At 55.8% G+C, this 23,091-nt stretch overlaps 7 protein-coding genes across 8 annotated transcripts, besides 17 other annotated features; 2 read left to right on the forward strand and 5 right to left on the reverse strand.

Annotated features, from left to right (window-relative positions):
- Positions 1-39: part of a tandem repeat that runs on past the window's edge.
- Positions 40-74: 35 nt separating this feature from the next.
- Positions 75-105: a tandem repeat.
- Positions 106-107: 2 nt separating this feature from the next.
- Positions 108-159: a tandem repeat.
- Positions 160-253: 94 nt separating this feature from the next.
- EKO05_0007900 (uncharacterized protein) lies at positions 254-1,635 on the forward strand (the record flags this gene model as incomplete). The annotated part of the gene is made up of 3 exons (XM_038941137.1): positions 254-426; positions 676-899; positions 1,070-1,635. 3 exons carry the CDS (start codon positions 254-256, stop codon positions 1,633-1,635), a joined length of 963 nt encoding a protein of 320 aa, XP_038796961.1.
- Positions 446-492: a tandem repeat.
- Positions 969-1,002: a tandem repeat.
- Positions 1,636-1,893: 258 nt separating the features above from the next.
- On the reverse strand, positions 1,894-3,887 carry EKO05_0007901 (uncharacterized protein; the record flags this gene model as incomplete). Its single annotated transcript, XM_038941042.1, has 3 exons — positions 1,894-3,075; positions 3,131-3,679; positions 3,834-3,887. 3 exons carry the CDS (start codon positions 3,885-3,887, stop codon positions 1,894-1,896), a joined length of 1,785 nt encoding a protein of 594 aa, XP_038796960.1.
- Positions 1,999-2,027: a tandem repeat.
- Positions 3,558-3,595: a tandem repeat.
- Positions 3,888-4,519: 632 nt separating the features above from the next.
- Positions 4,520-4,546: a tandem repeat.
- A 998-nt stretch (positions 4,547-5,544) lies between these two features.
- On the reverse strand, positions 5,545-8,235 carry EKO05_0007902 (uncharacterized protein; the record flags this gene model as incomplete). Its single annotated transcript, XM_038946330.1, has 1 exon — positions 5,545-8,235. The coding sequence occupies one exon, from the start codon at positions 8,233-8,235 to the stop codon at positions 5,545-5,547; it is 2,691 nt and encodes an 896-aa protein (XP_038796959.1).
- A 180-nt stretch (positions 8,236-8,415) lies between these two features.
- Positions 8,416-8,519: a tandem repeat.
- A 466-nt stretch (positions 8,520-8,985) lies between these two features.
- Positions 8,986-9,214: a tandem repeat.
- A 566-nt stretch (positions 9,215-9,780) lies between these two features.
- Positions 9,781-9,859: a tandem repeat.
- Positions 9,860-14,766: 4,907 nt separating this feature from the next.
- Positions 14,767-14,803: a tandem repeat.
- Positions 14,804-16,610: 1,807 nt separating this feature from the next.
- On the reverse strand, positions 16,611-17,341 carry EKO05_0007903 (uncharacterized protein; the record flags this gene model as incomplete). The annotated part of the gene is made up of 2 exons (XM_038941159.2): positions 16,611-16,887; positions 17,031-17,341. 2 exons carry the CDS (start codon positions 17,339-17,341, stop codon positions 16,611-16,613), a joined length of 588 nt encoding a protein of 195 aa, XP_038796958.2.
- Positions 17,342-18,566: 1,225 nt separating this feature from the next.
- Positions 18,567-19,664, reverse strand: EKO05_0007904 (RNA polymerase III-inhibiting protein maf1; the record flags this gene model as incomplete). Its single annotated transcript, XM_038941004.1, has 2 exons — positions 18,567-19,592; positions 19,659-19,664. The coding sequence occupies 2 exons, from the start codon at positions 19,662-19,664 to the stop codon at positions 18,567-18,569; spliced, it is 1,032 nt and encodes a 343-aa protein (XP_038796957.1).
- A 245-nt stretch (positions 19,665-19,909) lies between these two features.
- Positions 19,910-19,945: a tandem repeat.
- A 468-nt stretch (positions 19,946-20,413) lies between these two features.
- Positions 20,414-20,438: a tandem repeat.
- A 371-nt stretch (positions 20,439-20,809) lies between these two features.
- EKO05_0007905 (AP-1 adaptor complex sigma subunit Aps1) lies at positions 20,810-21,522 on the reverse strand (the record flags this gene model as incomplete). 2 transcript variants are annotated; one of them, XM_038941001.1, is made up of 5 exons in its annotated part: positions 20,810-20,842; positions 20,922-21,196; positions 21,253-21,370; positions 21,418-21,451; positions 21,512-21,522. In XM_038941001.1, 5 exons carry the CDS (start codon positions 21,520-21,522, stop codon positions 20,810-20,812), a joined length of 471 nt encoding a protein of 156 aa, XP_038796956.1. The 2 variants fall into 2 exon arrangements, with proteins under 2 accessions (XP_038796956.1, XP_059493134.1); XM_059637151.1 differs by having other exon boundaries at positions 20,810-21,196.
- Position 21,523: 1 nt separating this feature from the next.
- Positions 21,524-21,564: a tandem repeat.
- A 123-nt stretch (positions 21,565-21,687) lies between these two features.
- Positions 21,688-21,725: a tandem repeat.
- A 176-nt stretch (positions 21,726-21,901) lies between these two features.
- Positions 21,902-21,943: a tandem repeat.
- A 66-nt stretch (positions 21,944-22,009) lies between these two features.
- On the forward strand, positions 22,010-22,982 carry EKO05_0007906 (uncharacterized protein; the record flags this gene model as incomplete). The annotated part of the gene is made up of 2 exons (XM_038940944.1): positions 22,010-22,032; positions 22,082-22,982. The coding sequence occupies 2 exons, from the start codon at positions 22,010-22,012 to the stop codon at positions 22,980-22,982; spliced, it is 924 nt and encodes a 307-aa protein (XP_038796955.1).
- Between the last annotated feature and the right edge of the window lie 109 nt (positions 22,983-23,091).

Consider the following 23,091-nt stretch of genomic DNA (forward strand, 5'->3'; position numbering starts at 1 on the left):
ATCTGGTTCCTTCTGGTTCCTTCTGGTTCTTTCTGGTTCGACTCGATACTGACGCAGCGGGTTTGTTCTTGTGGTGGATTGGATTGGATTGGATTAGATTAGATTAGATTGTAGCGTATTGTATTGTATTGTATCGTATCGTATCGTATCGTATCGTATCACGACGTCTCAAATTCCATCGTCTCACATCTCGTCTCTCGTCTCTCGTCACTTCTCAACACGCAACACGACACGGCGTCTCCCGGTTTGGGCAATGGCGCATCCAGGCACCGCGCACGTGTACGCTGAGAAGCGGATTGCGTTTGAACACGCGGGGGCGCATTCGCACTCGGGTTCTGATGGACGAGACGGGAAGGGGGGAGAGGAGGAGAGGAAGAATACATTGGTCTGGATTGGTGGGTTGGGGGATGGGTTGATGACTGTGAGGTGTGTTTGTTTGTTTTTTTGTCTGTCTGTCTGTCTGTCTGTCTGTCTGTCTGTCTGTCTGTCTGTTTCGCTTATTGGTATCGAGTGGGAGGGCGTGGTTGGAAATTCTGTCCAACCTCCCGATGCCACGACTTTACGCTCTACCGCAATTCAACTCCCCCATGGCGAGCGAGCAGGTCCACGGCATCTAAATCACCGCATTCACCGCACCTGCTCCTAGCAAAACAACACTTTACTAACGCACCCCAGCTACCCCTCGGCCATCGCAAAGGCACTGGACGAGGAGTGGGCGATAGCAGAAATTCTCCTCTCGTCGTCGTACCGCGGGTGGGGGACGAGCTCGCTGCAGAAAGACGCGAAGGAGATCGCAGAGTGCGTTGGGTATTTTCGAGGGTTGAGGCCGCAGGGGCGCTTGGTGCTCATGGGGCACTCGACGGGGTGCCAGGATATCATGGAGTATTTGACTGGCGAGGGTGAGTCTCTCTCTTCTTGTCTCTTCCCCCCTTCCATTCGAATACAATACAAAAATTCTACATCTACTACCCACCCATCCCCATCCCCATCCGACCCAACCCAGCTCCAGCGGCTCAGAAAACCGCGGATCAAAACACAACCACACCAGCCTCTCTAACCCGCGCCCCAGGGCACGCCACGCGGCCCCCGATCCACGGCGCAATCCTCCAAGGCAGCGTCTCAGACCGCGAAGCCTGTGCCTTCCTGCTCAGCACGCCCTCGGAGCAAGCCTCGTGCGCCGCGGTGCTGCAAGAAGCCCAACGCCTCATCGCCGCCGGCACGCCCGAGGAAATCGTGCCCCGCGAGCACAACATCGTGCAGCGCGAACTCGGCGCCGCCATGACTGCCTACCGCACGCACTCGCTGCTGGCGAGCGGCGGCGACGACGACTACTTCTCCACGGACCTCGAGGACGCGGCGCTGCGCGCTACGTTTGGCAGGATTCCTGCGTCTGTGCCCGTCTTGTTCTTGCTCGGTGCTGAGGATCCGTTTGTCAGTCCGAAGACGGATAAGAGGGCGTTGCTGGAGCGGTGGGCTGGGTTTGTTAGGGAGGGTGGGGGCGTCGTGGATCAGGTGCATGGTGGTGTTGTGGAGGGTGGGCACCACAATCTGGATGGGGATCCGGAGGAGGTTGTCGGGGATTTGGTGAGGAGGGTGGTTGGCTTTGTCGAGGGTTTGAAAGGGGAGCGGGTTTGACTAGACGAGCTGGTGATGTGGGTGGTGAGAGGTGTTGTGCCTGTGGTTATGATTTGAAACTGGATGGAGAGAAAGGGGTGTGCGGTTGAGATGTTGATTGGACATGTCAACCCTACAGGTCGTCCATCGTGTTCGATAGCATGGCTTCCCTGTTGAGAGTCTTGCCGTGCATTCTTTCGTCTTACTTGGGTCCTGTTTCGAACATGTAAATCTCTGGAGTCATTTCGGTCACCCAATCACATAGCTTGTCATGTCTATCTATATCTCAAAGACTCCGCCCATGCCCACTCGAATATCGACGACATCAACCCTCCAACCCTTCCAGTCGTCCAGTCCTCTCTTCGTCTCCCTGATGCGCTCAAGCCTCTTCCTCTGCTCCTCCTCCTGCGCCTGTCTGAATGCATCCTCGTCAATCTCAAACTCATCCAAACTCGGCAAGCTCGCCAAACTCTCCGTCCTCGGCTTCGCGCGGCTCGCAGCGTCACTGCGCCTGTGCGCTGGATGCTGAGATTGGCCTGTGAACGCAGAGATACCAGACTTGATCACGTCCTGGAAGGAAGAGTGACTTTGCCCGATAGGCCGTGTGGGTTGAGCGCCGGAGAGATCGACGTCGTCGAAACCGGAGTTGGAGTACGGCTGTAAGGGGTCGCTGTCGTCGATCGAGGGTTGCATGGCCGTACGACGGTCTCGCCATACACCGCGGCGCAGCTCGAAATTCTCTTCTTCTAGCTCGCGGACCTTGGCCATTAGACGATCGCGCTCTTCGTCTTCGAGCTCTTGCACGCTGGAGTCCTCGATTGAGTCGAGGTTTGCTTTTCGGCGGCGCTGTTCGGCTTCGCGGAGGCGCGCATTTTCGTTGCTCAGGCCTGTTACGCGGGTTCGGAGTTCGGCAGCTTCGCGCTCGATCTTTGCGTGCTCCTGGAGTCGGGCTTGGTTGCGGGTGTCGTTGTCGCGGTGCAGTTGTGTGAGTGTTTCGATCTTCTTCTCCAGTAGTTCGGCTCGTGAGATCGAGTCTGAAGCCTTACGGTTTGCAGCACCAAGCTCAGCCTCAACCTGTGCGATCCGTGTCTGCGCAGAATCCCGATCTGAGCCCTCCTTGACTGCCTGCTCGCTTGCCTTGTCCAGGTTTGCCTTCAAGTCCGAGAGCTCTGTTTTCGTTGAGCTGGCTTCCTGTTCGGCCTTGTGCAGGGCCGACTCAAGACTCGACACCTTCGACTGAAGCTCGTTGTTCTTGTTTGTTTGTTCGGTCAGCTGCGTGTTGACCTTGGAAATTTCGAGCTCCAGTGACTCGATGGTTGCCGACTTGGAGGCGATCTGGGCGTTCAAGTCGTCGATTGACTCTGTTTGGCTGGGCGAAGCGGCCGAGGCGCGGCGAGTGGACTTTTCGGTCTGCGTTCGGAGCTGCGACAGCTGTCGCGTGAGAGATTCGACCTCTGACATCTGGAAAGTACATTAGTACCACAATCCTAGCATGTCCAGATACTGCAGTACGTACCAGCTTATCGGCTTCTTTGCTCTTCTCAAGCGCAATCGCAGCCTCTCCTTTGCCTTCTCTGAACTCTTCCAGTTCTTCTTCATCCTTCTCCCACTTGGCTTTGTACTCCTCGACTTCGCCTGTCAATCTGGTCTTCTCCATTTCAAGCTCCGCGATCTTCTGCACCTGCTCGCGGTATATCTCGCTTGAGACTCCCCCAGCTGGGACCAGGCCGGTGGGGGATGCTGGTCCGGCGCCCGAGCGGTAGAAAGACTCGGATCTCTGGCGTGACTCGACGGCGACAGAAGATTTGCGGCCATGGGATGGCTTCGGTACAGGCAATTCGGAGGGCTCGTCGTCTTCGGTGGGTACTGGCGACGTGGGCTCTGTGGGCTCGGGGGCAGCTTCATCGGCCTTTTCTTCAGCTGGCGCAGGCGCAGTTGAAGTCTCAGCTTCCGCTTCAGCTTCAGCTTCTGCAGGAGCTTCTTCAGGGGCTTCTGCCTCCTCTTTCTTGTCCTTCTTCTTTGCACCACCAGCCTTCTTGGCCTTTTGCTTCTTCAATTGCTCGTACTAGACTCCATAGTTAGGACTGTAGCTCAGACGACAAAGGAGCTTGCAATGCTATAGGTGTCACCAGGAATGTAACGGCGCTGGTGCTGGTTACGGTGGTGCCGTGCTGCATCCATTCATGTTTGCTTGACACATGGCGAGATTGAATACATACGCGCTTCTTGGCTGCGGCGACCTTCTCGGCCTTTTCTTTATCTTCATCTGCCATGTTGTCGGTGGTGAGTGTAATGATGTGAAGTGTGGGGTTGCGTTGAGCGCGGGTGTGACGCGCCCTGAGCTCGGCGATGCCACCTTCCCGCAACTCGAGCTAGGAGCTCGATACGGACTAGGCCATCGTGGACCCTTGGAGTCGCGCTGCTGTTACTATGCAGAAACACTTGATATTGACTGAATGATGCCAATTTGCCATCACCGGGTCAACGAATGAGTTGGTAAGGTCACTGAGATGCGCTCTTCAACACCAGATCATCTCAAGTTCAAGTCGTCATGGAAAAGAAGAATGAATCGCTCTTGAAACACGATCCATCCATCTACATCCACCACCAGCACTACTCTTAGCTCAAAACCCACACTCCCAGCATTCCACTAGCCCACCAATCTCGCTTCACAATCTCAACCTAACCACGTACTACAGCACCACCGACACCGTTACACGACCCCTACCCCAAGAACTGTACCGCCCGCAGCGCTGAAACACGACTCAAAATGAAGGATCGTCATTCGCGCGTGCAACGGCTGTCGACACCTACACTTCCAGGCACATGTCGCAATCTGACAGGCCGGGTCGATCAAGTCCCTGCGCGCCCTGCCCGTTGCTTGCCTAACCCGCCTAATCTACCAGCCTGCCTGCCTGCCTGCCTGCCTGCCCTGCTATCCATCCTGTGAAAACATGTACATGATATACCGGTACACCATGTACACAATCGCGTGTGCACAACTTGAAACACTTACGTAGCAGGCAGAGGCACAACGACTGACTCGCTTCGTCCTACATCGGTGCTTATCTAGGCTCTGTTGGTGCTTGTGTCTCGTTTCTGTCGGCGCGGAGGGTGTCGAGGACGATCCTGCGTAATCTCCGCGAACTATTGGAACCGTGGCTGTGCATGACGACGAGGGGCGATCGAGCGAGCTTGTGGGGTCGATACGAGAGGGTGATGGATAAGCGCTGGGAGCCGATTGGGGGTTGTGCCGAGTTGGGTGGTGAAAACTATACGGGAATATGAAGTTAGTAGCATGTTTCAATATCGGTGGTCTGATGGGAATGTGTTTGAGGTGTATATGTGTTCGTTGCATTTCGATTGCTCTCGCTAGCTGTTTATGTCACAAGTAGCCCTCCAATGGCCTCCAGCTTTCAGCCCCAGCAGATATCAACGCCGCCCTAGATGAAGTATTTGAATCGAAAAGATCTGTCATATCGCGCCGTCGCGCCAAGCATGTCTTGGTGAGGAAGGCAGCAAGCATACCCAATCGTGCCTTGAATGTGATGAATGAAAGACAAAGAAGATGTTGCCTCCAAAGAGACCACCGTCGTGAAGGACCGGTCAAAGTACCGCAGATCAAGACTCGACTCGTAGATACCCGTCTTTGCAGTGCCCGCAAACAATGATTGTGTGAAAAAGGAAAATGCTGATCAACGAGAGTAAGAAAGTCCGGTTCTCGTCCAATGTAGCAAAGAAAGCATGCGCCATTAAAAGTTCGTAGCCTCGCTGATAACTCCGTGTCATGCGAGAAGGTGTTGATGTATATATGCTCGGGAATCGATGCGGACCATTATGTCATGCCGTCAACTGGATTTGTAATCCGTTGAATTAGAGTACGTGATAATATGCAAGAAGTGGCAGGTGTCGGTGATGGCAGTAACAGATTTATTGAGCGTGCGAAGAGGAGGAAGCTGAGTCTCTCGATGACTTCCAGAATTTCAGCTTGCTCAAGCGTCTAGTCTTCTTTTTGGGATCTTTGGCGACGGGTTCAAGGTAGGCAGACTGAGGGCGCTGTTCAATCGAGAGCTTACTCCTCTCGCTGCCATATGACCCATTGATCAAACGGGAGAGACTTGCGATGCTAGATCGCTTGCGACGGCGGGATTCAACCTCACTGGAAGCTGAGCAGAGCGACGCGGAGCGATCGCCAAGCCTGCGGGGAGCGGGAAGAGGGAAGGTGCCCTGCAGGTTGCTGGTCATTGTCGATCTCGAAGAAGTCAATGATGGCACATCGTCCGATGAGATGCGCATCTCAGGTCCAGGCTCTCCGAAACGTGGTGAAGGCATTGCTGGGTAGTCGGTCACGGATGAAGCCGCAGTGCCTACGCGAGGAGTGTCGAAAGAAACCTGACTGGATCGGTAATCCGGTGAACCAAAGGACGAGGTGACAGTATTGGGTGTCATGAGACTTTGCTGCGCGAGCGGAGTTGGGACAGCCATAGTTGAGTGGTGATCCTTGAGCTCATCTAGCGTCGACCGTGGTGTAACTGTAGAGTCGGAAGAATGCGTGAGCGAAGAAGTACGAGGTTCTTCGTAGTCTTCGACAACCTCGACCTGAGAACAGCTTGCGCTGGGAATGAACGGAGGTAGAGCATGTGGAGAAAGAGGCTCTTCCGGGATAGGGGAGTGTCTGGGCTCAGCACGCTTCAAGCCAAGACCATCGTTGAAATTCCAGTTGATTGCCGGTCCGTCTTGTCTGCTATCCGTTTCGACAACCTCGATCTTTGGCTCGTCAGCCTGCTCAGGCGCTTCGGCGATGGATGCGGGGTTTGATCCCAACTTCGACTCTGGCTTCTCCTCTTCAGGCTCTTCCTCTTCAAATACGTCGGCCATTGGCGAGGTGCTGGTGGCAACGGAAGGTCTGAACTCGAAGGGGACCAATTCAGGGGCACTTTCGGTCCTGCGGTGATTCGGAGTAAAGCCGCTCGCACTGTGCATGGCCCTCCGATGAGCCGAAAACCCTCGCTGCTGGTTCTTCGAGTTCGCGCCGTTAGGGGTATTGAACGGGCCGAGTGCTGCATCCATGTCAATAATGGGGCTCATGACATCCGAGTCTACCCGTTTCAGCTGTCGAGGTTGCCACGACGCAAAGTCAGTGTTGGTTTTGGGTCCTGGCGCTGTGTCCACCGTTGGCGAGACAATGGTGACTGAGGTGTCGTCGTCAAAGTTTGGGCTGAAATCGAAATCTAGCTCTTCTGAAGAGTCCGTGTCTTCGTCTTCGACCACTGCGTTGGGCTGTTCCAGTGTAGGTGCGCTTCGCTTCAACTTCTTGCTGTGTTTCCCCTTCCTTGGTATGATGGAGTTTGCCCAGGACTTGACTTTCCGCGGCCTATGGCTGGACTTTTTCGATTTTGACTTTGTATCTTCAGCGGGTTCAGCGTCCATGGGTGATCCCAGGGGAGATGAGTTGAAGGTTGTTGTGAGGGCAGGGTCGGAGATACTGGTCGGCAGCCTGCGGTGCGTGGACTTGTCGCCGTTTCTGGACTCCAAGCGAAAGAAGCCTCGCTTCTTTGTCGGCATGTCAGGCGAGGTAGGGCTCGATCCAGCGGAGTGGGAACGTAAGGAGGAGGAAACGGCAGACATGGGTCGTTTGCGGTCAGGCACGTCGTCGATCAAAGGATTGCTCAGGATCTTGTCCAAGATAGCACCGGCTGTGCCAGGTCGGCTCTCATCCTCTACTGTGCTCAATGTTGGTGTACCCGAGCGTGTAAACGGTGGGCTCACGGTGCTCCCGCCAACAATGGACGACAGACTGTTTGCAGTCGAGTGTCCACGGAGTGTCGATGCTTCCGTTTCCGAGGAGATTGTGGAGAGAGGTCGGATGTATTCTACTCTGTCGGAGAAGCCAACACGAGCCCTGGAGGGAGGGCGTGGTGTCGACTCGTCGTCGGAGCTGCTGTTTCGCAGACAGGGCTGTGACATGGACTTGTTCATCGAATGGCCGAACTTGAACTCGTTGAGGTCGTCGGCAGGGGTGCTGGGTGCGCTGCCTGTACGAGTTGGTGCCGGAGGGCTCATAATGGCCGACAGGTCGTGCGACGAGATGGCGGTGGAGCGGCGATGGGCGTGACCACGGCGGCCAGTGGGCGGGCCTGGCTGTAGTGTCGTTGTGGGTGGTGAGAGAGAACCATCCTTTGTGGGGCTGCTGCTCAGCAACGTGGCGCCCGTGCGAGCAGAGCCTCCAATGAGCTCACTCCCACCTCGTCGGTGGCCGTGGACAGGCTTCGCAGGCGTCGTCGGCGGGAGGAGCGGCGATGTCTGGGGAGACGTCTCTGCGGGCGGTGGTGCATTGCCTGCGGGGTTGAAGGAGAAGGCAGGCAGGGCGTTGACCGACTTCTGCCTGGCATGCGGCATGGAGCCGCGGCGGGCGGCTGGATACTGCATTGACTTTGGGCGAGGCTTGGTCGGCGAGGCGTCGTCTTTTTCTGGTGCTCGCATGGGGAAGGAGAAGTCTGGATTGGGGACCATCTCGACCATGGCGGCGTTGGACTGCTGGCGACGTTGGTAGAGCGGGGAGCCTACAGCGGCCGACTGCGAGTGTGTGGGCTGATGGCGTGGCAGAGCAATCTGAGCCATGGCGAGGGGGACAGTGTGAAGTTAGGGTAGGACGGCGGCAGCGAGGCGAAGCAAGCGCGCGCTGTCGCGGTACAGCACACAGTACGACTAGCGGGAGACGGAGGGCAGCAGGCGGATGGCAGGGCCGAGCAATCGTGGAGCATGCAGCATGTGCAGAGGGGGAGGGCAGCAGTCGTATGCGGTGGGTGTTGGTGTTGGTGTTGGCGGTGGTGGTGGTGACAGTGGTGGTGACAGTGGTGGTGGTGGTGGTGGTGGTGGTGACAGTGGCGGTGGTGGTGGTGGTGCAGCAGCGGCGTGGAGGGTGAAGCCAGTACACCCCGAATTAAAGAATAAAGGACTAGGAAAAGAGCGGACAGATACCGCACGCCGCCTCAGATGTGGTGAGTGCGACAATGGGCTCCAGGGTGTTGGGGAGGGGGGGGGGGTTGAGGCCGTGGAGGGGAGACGGGTCTGGTGGATTGGAAGCGTGGGTGGCAGCGAACCTGGGCGGCGCGGCCGACGCTTTTGTCGCTGGCAAGCGGACGCTGGACGGGACATGCACGGCGCACGGGTGCCAATCTGAGGTGTCAAGCCCACCAGGGCCCACTCGCACTCGCGCGCAGCGTGTTCTGGTAGGGGTACCGTGGCCTGTACCCCTGCACCCCTGCACCACCGCTGGATGGCTGCGAGTGTGTTGATTGCGCCCTCAGCACGCCACTCCTGCATTTGACGCACCCAGTCGACGGCCGCCTCTGTCGTCTCTGCCGTGTGCTGTGGACTGTGGGCTGTGGACTGTGGGCTGTGGACTGTGGGCTGTGGGCTGTGGGCTGTGGACTGTGGACTGTAGACTGTAGACTGTAGACTGTGGACTGTAGCCTGTGGACTGTAGACTGTGGACTGTAGACTGTGGACTGTAGACTGTGGACTGTAGACTGTGGACTGTGGACTGTAGACTGTGGACTGTAGCCTGTAGACTGTGGACTGTAGACTGTGGACTGTGTACCTGCTGGCCATGCAGGAACGCCCCGTAGCGCAGCAGCAATGTGCGCACTGCGGAATTTCGGACCCGGCTGTGCCTGATCTCCATCAGAAATCACGAGGACTACCAGCTGGCCCGCCAACCTGCCTCTCCACACAACCATCATGTCGACAATGACGAACCATGGCCGTGGACAGGCCAGCTGCAGGTTTCTTGTCTTGGACTGCAATCGACTGCAATCGACAGTCATAAAGTCAAGCGCTCCTGCGGTGCCCCTCATCGCCGTTTGTCGAGTGCCTGCTGGAGCGCGGTCGAGGTCGAGCACCTGCAGCTCGTCGCTGCGTCTGCATGAGGACTACCCACCAAAGCGTACTCGTGTGCAAACGGCCTGCAAAAGACGTGCAGACATGCAGCGTCTGCTCGAGTCAGTACTTAGCCCTCTCACACCGCGAACGCGCACCCTCACTCGCTGAAGCTACCTGCGCGCGATATGCACCATCTCTCTGAGATCGTCTTGGCATCCTGCCGCAACCCGGCGAACCTCTGCTTCCTCCCCTGTACACGCGCACACGGCGGCAAGCCATGCTATCCTAATCCTGATCCTCATCCTCATCCTCATCCTCATCTTCATCCTCATCTTCATCCTCATCTTCATCCTCATTCTCACCACCAGGCGCCGCTGCCGAATTGCATGACCTTCACACGCACTCTCCACGCAACACACGGCTCGAGTGCTCGAGTCCAACCCTCTCCACATGAGGATGCGCAACCGCATGTTTCACGCGTCCCATTCGAGGTGGGTCCAGCAAGCCCCCGGTTGCCAAGTTGGTATTGGATATGCCGCAGTTGGCGACCAATCGAACTAGAGGCGTCCAGCTTACCCCTGCATGGCTAGCAGCCTCTTCCCAGAGAAGAGGCGCTATCAACGAGCCTTACCTTGTTGGTAAGCGAGAACGAGGAGCTCGGCCTCGCCACCATAAATAGTCATGCGAGACAAAATGCGGAGAAGCGGGAGAGACGAAGCGGCCGTACTGCATGCCTGCGTCTGCCCAGCCAAGGCCGGCCTCTGCATCGACACGGCATGCGCTTCACAATCGAGGTGCCTTGTTTTGGGCAATCACAGCGAGCTCCATTGATATGCATCAGGCAGCTAACCGTTGTATCTTCAGACGGTCCTGACGCCTGCGTTTCTAGCGAGTGTATAATGCCTTTTTGCAATACCTTTTGCGATGCTTTCTGCAATCTTTTCTGCAATCTTTTCTGCAATCTTTTCTGCAATCTTTTCTGCAATCTTTTCTGCAATCTTTTCTGCAATGCCCTCTGCAATGTTTCTGCAACGCCCTCTGCAATGTTTCTGCAATGCCCTCTGCAACGCCCTCTGCAATGCAGCCTGCACCTCCTCGTGTTCAGCAATACAGTGTACGGCCCGACTGTTCGCGGTTTTGCTTTTGCTGCATTCAAAGCGCTTTCATGTCCGGCATGCCGATCCAGGCCCACTGCAATCATCTTTTAGACGCCGTCGCCGCCGCTGCAGGCAACATCCAGGCAGTCTCGACGTCGCAAGTATAGCCGAGAAGCTATGCGGTGGACACGCTTTGCACCATCCGGGACGTGTTCGGCCACGGATACCCTTTCGCAGTTCCTGCCCGAGCACGCTGGGAACTTGGTGATGCTGAGACGTCACCAGCATGGTAGGCCTGTCTCCCGCAGTGAGAATGATCTACAGGGACCAAACCTCGGCCGCCGGAGACCGAGACAGAGAATTCTCGGGGCAAATCTTGATTTGCCTTCAAGGAGCATGCCGGTTTGAGCAGGGTTTTTACGAGGATACGGAAAACAGGCTGAAAGGCAACAAGGCCGAACGTCACACAACCCACTGCAGGTGGAGTCTCGCGTCCAACAGCTTTCACTTGCAACCTCCAGCTTCGCGCGGTCTCTTGTAGCCTTGCGCCGGCGAAAGTTGGCTTGTACTTTTCTTTCCGAGCCGGCAAGCGGTGAGATGGCATGTCTCCATCTCCTGTCCGGTCCACCGAACGTTCCTGAGAAGACCCACTAGGTTTTGCCTTGGCCAACGACGAACTAAATGCTGTAAATCGTGACCACGAAAGACAGGTCGAGTGTTGTATCGCTGGAACGGAGCAATCTCGACAACTGTCCCAATGTTGCTTTGCAGCTCCGTGCAAGCGTCGACTCACAACCATGGTACGCCATTGGTTCGTACCTGCAGAGACCACTCAACGACGGCTCCGTCGCGAACAATGGGCTTCGAGCAGCCGATGGTATGCAACCGAATGTGTGCTGGCGTCCGTTACATGTCACTATCAAGCCTTGGCAGATGAGGTTGATGGCACGGCCAATGACCGCTGCGCTATCTGCTGCAACGTTTCCAGGCACCACCAGCAATCGCTCGTTGTCTACGTTGCATCTCCGAGTTTGTTGTTGCGTCGACACCTGTCTAATTGGCAATTTCCGGACCTTCAAATTCGCTCATGCCAAAACAGGAAGTGTAATAAGCGTGGCTTGGGGCGCTCGAGCCAATGACAACGCGATCGCAATTACTCTTTTTCTTCCCTCGCTGGGGACTTCACTAGTCATAATGCATCCAAGTGTACTCATCACCGTTGTTGTGACAGGGTAGACCTGTCTATGACATCGGCATATTCGAGGCTCTGCATGTAACAGCAGGAACCAGCCACGGCGCGATCCGGGTCCGTCTACTAAGCTGCCTCAACCTGTGGCTATACACGCGTACCTTGCGAATCCAGCGCCATGTATCCGCGACGCCAATTGTGCGGAGCCTCGTGCCTGAGGGTCACTCAAAACACCGTCTGTCGTCCCAACAAAGACTCTTCAGCAAGCGCTTACCACTCATGGGTCTTCTCAGCGATGCGCCTTCTCTCGGTCGCCTTCCGCTTCGCTTGTTAGGGATGGCCGTGAGATGGGTCGCTTTGTTCTCCACGAACCAGATGCGGGGAGTCTAGTGCATCTGAAACTAGCCTCGCCTGTCCAAAACGGCAGGATGCAGCTCAGCTGAAAACGGCCAGAATCTGGACTGATCAATGCACGCAACGACTTCGTCACGTCTCCCCCTTCACATGTCAAGTGAGAAACGAAAGAGCTTGCAAGCAACTGAGGGCCTCCCTACAGGCGTGCAAATGCCCAACAGCTGCGACAACGAAACGCGAGGTCTGCGGTAGGCGTGCCTAGGAATCATCACCACCAAGCACAACCTCGATTGCTCGAGACTTGCCTGCAGCTTCGACCCTGCATGAGCTGAAGTCGCTACCAGAACGGCTACACGCTCCGTCGTTGTGGAGATACTGTGCTTTCGGTAGCTGAGCAAGCCGTTTTCTAACGCGTAATGTAATCTTGGTGGCAGCCCTCAGTGCTGGTATTCCAAGATTACCGGTAGCGCGCGTTGAGCACAGCGTCCCCTCCAGACTTCGCAGCCACCACTTCACACATCATCGATGCTATAGTCATGCAGTCGATTCCTACATACAACCACGTTATGATATTAACAATGTCCGCTTCGAATAGTCAACGAAACAGCTGTTCAACGGGCTCTGCACAGGCGATGGTGGCCCACCAGCGTTAATACTCCTAAGCGACTACATGTCAACCATGGAGCCGCAAGCAAGACTGAGCGCGCGTGACCCACGACCCTCTTCTCGGTGCCTTCCAGTTTCCATGAGCATCGAAAAAGCCAACGACATACCATCCACATCGCCCTCGAATCTCATCTCCATCAGGATCTTTGCGTCCCAGCCACAAGGTTACCATACAAAACTGCCTAACCCTTCTTGTACATCTTTCACCTCCCAACATGTCCGAGCTCTGCACTATCCCACCACTCGCCCATCAAATTTCCCCGGTCCTGCACACAGCGGTCGACTTCGGTCACAAATCGGGCATCGGTATCGGTATCATCTAACGCGCGGCGACAGGCGCAGCCCGGACCAGCACTCTACCAATGGAGGAGCATAAACACGGCATCGAGCACGGTCAGATCAGAGCCGAGAACGTCAAAACGCGCGAAAGAGCTCATATGTTCGCGCTTATACTTGCCATGGGAATAGCACGCAGTACACTCAAACGACTAGATGACCAGAAGACGAATTACCTATTCTGTAGGTAAGCGCTAGACTACATACAGGTGCATAAGGAAACAAAGAACACAGCGTCGCGGCGTGTCTCCAGGCGCCACGTCGCGACGATCTTTGCATACCTGCCTCCATCACGCAACGGAGCGTCCGGTGTTGCCGGTTGTGTACCGAGTCTGGAAGTCGATTGGTTGAGCGCTTGGAAAGCTTGGGAGCCATCAGCGCTACCTGACTAGACCTGCAGTGGGGATGCACCATCTCTGATTCTTTGTTCACATGGCATGCCGGCGCAAAATGGGCTACGGAGTCACTGGGCATGGCAAGCGTCGGCCATACCCGGAGTAGTAGCCCTCGAGTTTGGTCATGAGGTGGTGTACCTAGATCCGGTAGGTGAGCCAGCCGAAGCTGTTAGTTTCCACCAAGGCGTTGCCACTCAACGAATCAAGCTCTTACGACAGCAACGTCACGCCAGCTACCATCGCCAACGTCTGCTCCCGGCTCTTGCTGCCGTGCTGCTGTGGTCTGTCCACACGCCAAAAACCCCCGCAGACCGATCACTCGGCCACCGCTCCCGATCGATGATACACGTCTTGCATGCACTAATGCACACACGTCTGCGCCCCCACGATCTCCAGAGCTTGGGGAAGGGACCGTCCCAGATGTCCGCCCAATAGCCCCATCATCGACGATCGCTGCCAAGCTCGTTCCGTCGCAACATCGTCAGCTCGATTCGCGGCCGCTGCGAAGGGATCGAAGTGCTCGTTCCGGTAGTGGGAGGTTGGGCTGGGGATCAGACTCGCTGTGTGACGCTCAGGATGATGTTGTTCTGATCTTGCACAATGTCATGTGTGGAGGAGTTGCGTTACGAGGTATACGCACGTAATCTCCTCATGTCCGGACAGAAGAGGTACTCCCAGCCTTGCTCAACTCCGTGTGCAGTCGGGGTACAGAGGACTCGGCCGTTGGAAGCTTCATCTCTAACAGAAGTGCCGGCGAGATGCCTACCCCGTGGTCGTATACAGAATGCCAACTTCTGCCCTCTGCTCGTCGTTAAACAGAGACTTCGTGTGCGGGCTCAGCATGTACAACCCTCAACCAGACAGCCCTCGACATCACCCTAACAGAAAGAAAGCAGCCCGCCTGCCCTGCAAATCGTATTCTGCATCCCACACACACGACCGATCCCAGCAACAACCCCAACCCTCTCCCATCAACATGCCGCAAACCCGCTTGAGACCAGACTAAGCAAACCTACCCGCCACCGCATGTCTAGAGGCGTAATGGCACGCAGATAGCCCTTTCTTCTCACGTAATCGCAGCCCGGTCCAGTGCTTCTAGATCTCGCAGGATGCGGGCTTGTGGATGTGTTGGGATCGCTGTGTGTTGCGCTGCTCTGTGCTGGGCTTTTGCAGGCTTGCACGGTATTGTACTGTGCTGATTCACGGTTCTGAGATTCGCGGTCCTGAGATTCACTGCACCGCACCGCACCGCACTGCACTGCACCGCATCCTCTCACGTCCAACCACACAACCTCACCTTCGAAATCGAACATGAATACATCACGTAACGCAGATCCCCCTGCTTTCCTGTCAACGCAATCCCCACCCTGCGTCTGCGACCAGGCTTCAATCGCCCCAAGCAGCAAATGCCCCGTGCCACATTGCACAATGCAGATGATGCCTCAGCGTCGATGGCGACGAGACTTGTTGTCGGCGGTCGGGGTGCGGTGCAATGTGATACAGGGCAGTGTGACGCGATGCCGTGCGATGCAGGGTGTGGGTCGCGGATGCTCGGACGTGGCGCGGTTGCACTGCAGGCGTGACGTTGGCGTTATAGCGGGGGTGGATGGATGGGATGTCGTGAGCGCTGTGTGAGAGTAGTTGGTAAGAGTGGAATGTGAGAGTGGATGGGTGGGGCTGTGTGTGGTTTTTGCTACTGGTGGTGTGAGGTTGTCTGTGTAATGAGGAGGTTTGTTGGCTTGAGTCGTTCTGATGGAAGAAGGTTAAGGTGGGTTAGGGTTCAGATGGGATGGGTGGTGGGAGTACGGAGTCATGGGCTGGTGTGTTGATGTCTTTTGATATCATTTGAGGACCACTGCCATTGTGTTGTTTGACTGTAGTGAGCACTGTACGAGTTTGGCAATTTCGTGCTAATTCTAGCTGAAACATCATGTCCGGAGTGACTTTATAGATGGGAGAATATTGGGATGGGAGGTTCTGGCTCTGATGTGATGCACGTCAATGAACTGTAAAGTCGATACATAATCTTCAATCAAGCCAGGAGGCATTTTCCATCACGCGTTGTAAAAAAGAACAGACGTTTGACCAAATCTTACCAAAATCTTAACCTAGACAATATTCACCGAGAAAACGCCTCAACATCCAAATCTCACCTCGTCCATGTCCCCGCCCTCGCACGCTCACTGACCTCGCTCCGCACAGATTCACACAGAGCCCCCGGCCCACACACGACAACGCCAATGCGCTCCCATCCCGCGCTTTCCTCACGCACAAGCAAGCTCTCGATATCTAACCTCTCGCCGACACGGATGTGCTTCTCCGCCACATTGTCAAGCGCTGGACGCACGTCGTCAACTAGGCCCTGGCTTCTCGTTTTGATGCTCCAATGGAGGGAGATATTGGCGTAATGTGATTAAAGGGGAGTAGGGCAGTTATGCCTATCCCGCCTGCTATTAGTACCAGGCGGTCGGTGAGCAGGACCGGGGTGGGGGTGGTGTTGGCGTAGGGTCCATCGATGAGGGTGAGGAGCGAGGAGTGAGTCGAAAGGGTTTTCTGTTAGGCCGTGCGATTTGCGGATGTAGAGCGTTATACCTGGGAGGGTTGTACGCGGGCTGGCCGAAGCATGGGCGCGGACTGTAGTTATAGTGCCAGTTTCTTCGATGTCAAGCGTTGGTTCGTGCTCTGAGCTTGAGGATGAGGTAACGGAAGGGAGGCTGCAGGTGAGGAGCGTGGTTGGGATGATACTAAATGGGTGGTTCTCCCACGGGCGCAGGGGGTTGAGTGTGGGGAAGTATGCGTTTGTGTGTCTCCCCGGCGTTGCATGCCACCAGATACCTTTGACGTCGATGCGCACAATATCATCAGTCATGCGCGTCACTTTCGCTCTGCGCATACCATTCTTAAGCACTCGAGCGACTCGTGCGCCGCGGTCGAAGAACCACACGCCACACGCTGCGTAGAGCCAGAACTCGTATCCCAGCGCCTGCTGAAGAGAAGCTCCACGTAATACCATGAGCCGACGAGAACGAAGACTGCGAGAATAATGTGCATGATGAGGAAGGTTTTTCTTGCTAACTATTGGGGAACCAGGTATTGGAAGGGGATTGAAAAGCGGTAGCCCGCGGCCGTGAGGGCAACGTTGAGGACGAGGAAGAAGATAACGTACCATGCCTGACCGAGGGTGGGCACGTTGCCGAGGGAGAAGGGAAGGGCGCGGACGTGGTAGGTCCCAACGAGAGAGGGCCAGACGAAGCGTGGTTTGAGCGTGTTGAGGATGGACGTCATGTATGGGAAATGGCTGATATAGGTGACGAGGATTGGAGTCGCAAAGCCGACGACTAGGAGGATAACCCTGGCTCCATATTAGCTTGTGTTCTCCGACCAGACGTGAGGATGCCGCAATATCCAATACAGACGACGAAGCCTTGAGTACCTCCCAAGATCCGAGAAAGTGTGGATACGTAAACATGCAAAAGCAACGGTGTGTGCACTCACCCATGTCTCGAATGCGTTCTCTCTACATTTTCAAAATACTCCAAAGTACCTCTCGTCGATTCCCATGTCTCCTCGTCAAAGGCCGCCGTGAAATCGAGCATCTCATCTCCCTCTAGCAGTCTGCTTGGACGCTCAGATTGTTCAATCTGGACCAACGTCTCCTGGTAAGTCCACCTAGGCTGCACACCCGTAAGCGTCCCCGTGACCCTCTCGCTCCAGTACTTTTCGAGCTTCCACGGCGCGATTTCTGTGCAGGTACTGCTGATGAGTTGGCGAGTGTGGTCAGCCAGGGTGTGTCGCTCGCATAGCATTCGGGCGATGTTGCGCCTTGACCTTGGGAGTGTGCTCCGGAGGCGTGATCATGGCCAGAACATCCCAGCATTGCGCTGGAGAAGATGTCTCGACATGCAAAGGCACAGTTAGGATTGTACACCAACGGTCTTCAGTATGTTTTTCAACGGAGGGAGGAAGTAGACGAAGGTACTGACTTGAGATTGGGTACCCAATTAGTGCTGATGTGGTATTCGACAGCGCGGGGATGAGGAGGCTCTGCAACCTCGTTCTCATGATGACGGTGTTGTTGATGTTCACTAGACCAGACCGGAGAGCTTGTCGAACATCGGAACCACAGCGTTAAGGACTGTCTGCTATAAGGTTTATCTTCATGACACCGAGCGACGTCCAGCGTGCCCGGTAGTGTGCGCCATGGTGCTCTTGAAGTCCCTGTATAGAACCAAACCACTTGCGAAGAATCAATTTGCTCATCTACGCCATTCGCACCTTCGCTCCAGGCCGACAAATTAGTGCGAAGGTATGGAGTAGCAATATCATGTAAAGATGTTCCGAAAGTACTGGCGTCTCGGAATGTGCTCGAAATGTGCTCGAAACTAGCTCAGCTGCAGCGTTTGGCGTTGCTTAGCTGTACATCAACAATAATCTTGAAGTCCCGTTGTGCTTATCTTGAGAGTCACCTTCCTGGTTGCGAGTCTGGACTTGTCTACCTTTAGGCTTAGTGGATGTATATTGTTGACGTGGACGACCCTGTATGTAACAGTTCCGCCCCACGTAGCGTCTTGAACAGACGCCATGCGCATCACAAATCTGACTGAATCTTAGCAAACGGAGTGCCACCAGGTCACAAGGACGAGATCTAAGCTTGTATGGAAAGCTTCGTTGTATTTGGGCATGTCCTCGGAACAAGTACGAAGCGTGCCTGCAAGGTGTGCAACTGTAGACAAGAAGCAGATAAAGACGGAAAAAACAAAATCCGAAGAACAACCAGGGTAAGGAAATGGGTATCTCGAGACAGAATATACAAGGACGTGAAACGCGTCGCTCCCACCGACCGTAACGCCCTGTCGTAGTCGTCGAGCTTTGGGCATGTCCTATGCCCGCCCAGTGGATCAGTCGCCTCAAGTCCAACCGAAAACGCCGTAGCATGCAACCGAAAGGAAACCCGCATCGTAAGTGCATAGCCATGCACTGTCAAGTTGATTGACATCGTCGTTCGTACGTAGTAAGACATGGAGAGATGCCCTAGAGCTCCATGCGATCCATGATGCCCTCGCTCATGGTGCGTACGCCACTCCTCCTACGTCTGTGCATCTCTACCAGACTCTCTACGTCGCTATCGCCTTCACTCTCGTAGTAGTCAGCATCCATGCTCATCTCACGGATGGGAACGAATCTGTCCTGATCCGCATCGACAACATCGCCGGGGTGGTCGATGACCATATTGTCTAGCTCGTCGCTGTCGCCATACGCTTCAAGACCCTTGCGCGCGCGATCGCCAAGCCAGTACTCGGCTCGCTTGCGCGATCCAGCGTTGGTACTCGACTCGAAGTTGGACTGCTTGAACTTGCTCATAAGCGACATCGACATGCTGGGACTTGGCGAGAGGGCAGAGATGCCACGCAGGTAAAAGTAGCTCACGCGCTTGCGATCGCGATTGTACAGGAAGAAGTGGTGGCTCCAGATGGCGCCATCATCGGCGAAAGGGTCGTCTGACGGCTCCCAGGCGTAGTACTCGCAGTTGACCATGTCCATCTCGCTGTCGAGCAGCTGCCAAGATCTAGGACTCCATATCGGTGAGCCGAGTGGTGTGACGGCGCCTGCGGGCAGACCGGCAGAGTAGACCTGAGGGCGCAGATAGTACATGGTCTGGTCGATCTTGTGCATGAAGCTCTGCTGGGTTTCGCGGCGGAACTCGTCAGGATTCAAGGTGTTCGCAAAGTCGTAGTCGATGTGTGTCGCGTTCAATGTCGCGATGAGATAAGCGAACGAGTGTCGATTCGAAGCCTCGTTGAAGCTGCCGAAAGGCGTGTCCCTTTCGACATCTATGTCGTCGGCGAACTGCGCAGCCGATTGCTCAGATAAGCCTGCAATAGCCGCGAGATGGTCCTTGTGCCTGGCCTCGAGCGTGTTCTCGATGCGCTTGTATAGTTTCTTATCGCTGCCAGCTGCTTTTACGGTCCAGAGATCGCATCCACCGATAATGGCGGTGTCTTGGGTGTCGAAGTTTAGGGCGAGGTTGACCTCGTGTAGTGCGCACAAATCAAGGTACTGCGGATTGCTCGGTTAGTTACATCATCGCACGTCTGAGCGCGTCGAGCCGCATCAAACACACACCTTCATCGTGTCGGATTGGGTTCCTTGCTATCGCTGAAGTGTGCGGATGATGACACGACTACCTCTGCGATGAGCGTGGCTTCGTGTCGGCGTGCCGAAGCTGCTGACTGGGTGGGCGCTCCTTTATCGTGGGGTGGGCCTGCGCGAGCCGATGCAACAGATGGCAACAACTCCAGGCTGGCTGCAGAGAGGTGAGGATTCTGTTGGAACGGCCAGACAGTGGTCTAGCAGGCAATGGACATGTAGTTATCGTGGTGGTGGTGGTGGTGGTGGTGGTGGTGGTGGTGTGAGAGGCTGATTGCGTCGTACGTCGTCGAAGAGCGGTCGGAGCTGCCTTGGCAGAAGCTAAAAGCGGCGTGCCGGCATGGGGTCGGGTTGCCTTTCCTGATTGGTGGCTGGTTCGAGAACAGCCGACAGGGCCGTCACTCCTCGACCAACGACATGTAGTGACGGTCGGAATGGGACGGCGAGAGACGGTGAGTGGTGCTGCGGGACAGTGTTAGTGGTTTGGTCTGTTGCGACCATGTGGAGAGGCGCAGCGAGCACATGGAGAGCAGGACAGTAACATTGGTTGCCTGATGACGAACTCTCGAAGAGCTCGGCAACGATGGATTGCACAGATGATAGGGTTCTGGGAAAAGGACCAGTGTTGGTCCGAACCGCTTGCTGTCACATTTGTTTGGAGTGCAGTGCGCTGACGTGTAGAGTCTGTGGCTAGAGGGTTGAGCTTGTTAGACCAGCGACCGAAGGAGATTGAGAAAGAGAAAGAGAAAGAGAAAGGGAGAGCCAAAGGAGCGATCTCGATAGCATGACATTGTGATCACGTTCGAGTCCCACAGACCGCTAGTGCCAAACCTGCTGGGTCGAGCGGTGCGCGCGAGGCTGCGTATAGTTGTAGTAGATAGAGTACAGCCATAGTCATCCGCGTGTCACGGCGGGATGACTGGTGGTGCGTTCTCCAGTCGCCAAGTCCACAGCGCCGTATAACTCGGTGCTTCACGCGCCGTTGAGCGCTCCATGCTGTGCCTGTAGTGCTACAAGATGCCGCTGTCCTGCAGACGTCCCTTGAAGTCGTCTGCTTCCTGGTGCCGGGGGGCGACACGGTCAGTGAGGGTTCGTGCTTGCTCTCCAGACCGACGCACACGGACAGGCTACATGATCTTCGAGTGGATGTCGTCCTCGGCCTGGACAGCGGAGGGCGTGTCAGCCACATGGCGCTCTGGGCGCGTGGGAGGACGAAGCTCAAGGGCCAATCTCGCTCACCTCCATGTCCTCCAGGCTGTCCTGCTGCCCTATGCAGCGCAGCACGTTCTTCTTGCTGCTCTCCTGCATCTCGCCGGCCAGCAGCAGCTCGTCGAGGATGAAGTAGGCCTTTTGGAAGTTGAAGATGATGTCGAGCTCGCACACGTTGCCGTAGTACTTGTCCATCTGCTCGACGTAGCGATGGACAATCTCGAGGGTGATGAGCTCATTGTCGGTCGAGTCGCAGCCGGCGATGAAGAAGAGCGAGGCGTAGCGGCGATATACGATCTTGGTGTCTGGCAGAATGTGTGAGCCTAGCGAAGAGCTACCCCTGCGCGGACCCACCACCGACCTTTGTACTCGAGGAAGTTGCACATGCGCGTGCGGCGCGCGAGGACGAGCTGCGAGACGTCTTTGACGATCTTGGCCTTGTCTTTGGGCGCGAGCGTGGTGAACCACTTGGCCAGGCGCTGCGGGCGTCAGCAGGCGTTGGAGCCGTGTAGGGTGAGGCACAAACCACTTTGCCCTGCCGCGAGAGCAGGATGAGGTATCTGCCCAGCCATGTTAGCACGTGACTACACGCACAGGCGCAGTGCATGGGCTCTACTCACTTGATCGTCATGGTGTGTGTGTGTGTGTGTGGGTGTGGGTGTGTGCGTGCTGTCCCGCAGTGTGTGCGGCTGTCGCTGTTGTGGTAATGCTCTCTCTGGACATGTTGCAGCTCGGCGGGCAGCGGCGGCGGGCAGCCGGGCGAGTCCAAGCACGCGCATCACCCCGCCACCATCGACAGCAGCAGCAGGAGGAGGAGCAGCAGCAGCAGCAGCAACGTTCCTTGTGCGAATTTATAGTAGAACGCACAGGACAAGCTCACAACTACGAGTTCATCGTCCAGAATCCTGCCAACGATTCATGCAACGCCCACAGTCCCTGACCTGTAGACAGCACGCCAACAAATCGGTCGCTGACAAACTTCCCTTCACTCGAATTAATCAAGAAAGAACGCACACACCACAGTGTACAGTGTACACTGCACACCACGCTGCCTTTGGAGCAGACACCGAGAACTTCTCAGAGCACCTCGCCTGCTATACCGAGCCACAATCGTCACCATGAAGCTCGTACTATCCACCTCGTATGTCCGCCAACCCTTCGATTCAGCAGCCCAGGTCTGACTTCCACAGCAATATCATGTCTGGAGGGCCCTCGGTCATGCGTCGACCCTTCTTCGAAAAGTCAAACACAGAGCTCACTTCGTCCCTGCGCGCAAACTTCACAACCCAACAATCCTCGTCCACACCACCTGCACCGAGCTACAGGTCATGGACCACACAAGCAGACGGCAGCCTCTACATACCCACCCACACACCATCTCCCCTCACCGAGCCTCGCGACTCTTACGACATCACCGTCAAGCTCTTCTACCTACCCAACATACCCGCCGACCGCCGATGCGCGCAGACAAGAGAGGCGATCGAGTTGGTCTTGAAAGAGTTGGGCACCAAATCGATAGATCTTCTTATCGTCAGCTTCCCAGGCATGTCTTTCGACGCCGACGACGAGGACTCGGATCTCGAGGATCCGCCATCAGCCCCACAGTCGACTTCGGAAGGCTGCGACGATACTGAAGTACCACCCGAGGACATCGACATCATGGCTGCAACATGGCGGACCTTGGAGAAGCTGCACAGCGAGGGACTGGTGTCGAAACTGGGTATCGCCGAGTTTGGCGTTGCGCGACTGGCCAAGTTCCTTGAACACACGACCATCAAGCCCAGCGTCAACCAGATCAACGTCCGCGATTGCTGCGTCGTACCCAAGCCCCTCATCCTGTACGCCAAACAGCAGCAGATTGAGCTTCTGACACACAACGACTGTACCAACATCCTGCCGCGAGGAACGCTGCGGCAGATACTAGGCTCTGGACACAATGGTTCAGGGGTACTGGCCAGCGAGTCCAACAAAGATGGCCTCAAGGGCGATGTATCACCGCAGTGGGTCGTCAAGTACACGGCAGTCGTCAAGGATCGAGGAGTGGTGGAGAACAAGGGGTATTTTGCCGTCGCCGAGTTACGGGACGAGTAAGAGCAGCATTTATAATATCACAACACTTTGATCACCTCGAAAGTCCCTATCGCAGCCCCGATAGCCCGCCGTCAGATCTTGAGAATCAGTGAACGGTGAAAGTCGCAGT

The sequence above is a fragment of the Ascochyta rabiei genome, chromosome 13 (genome assembly GCF_004011695.2).
Source record: "Ascochyta rabiei chromosome 13, complete sequence".
Taxonomy (NCBI): Eukaryota; Fungi; Ascomycota; class Dothideomycetes; order Pleosporales; family Didymellaceae; genus Ascochyta; species Ascochyta rabiei.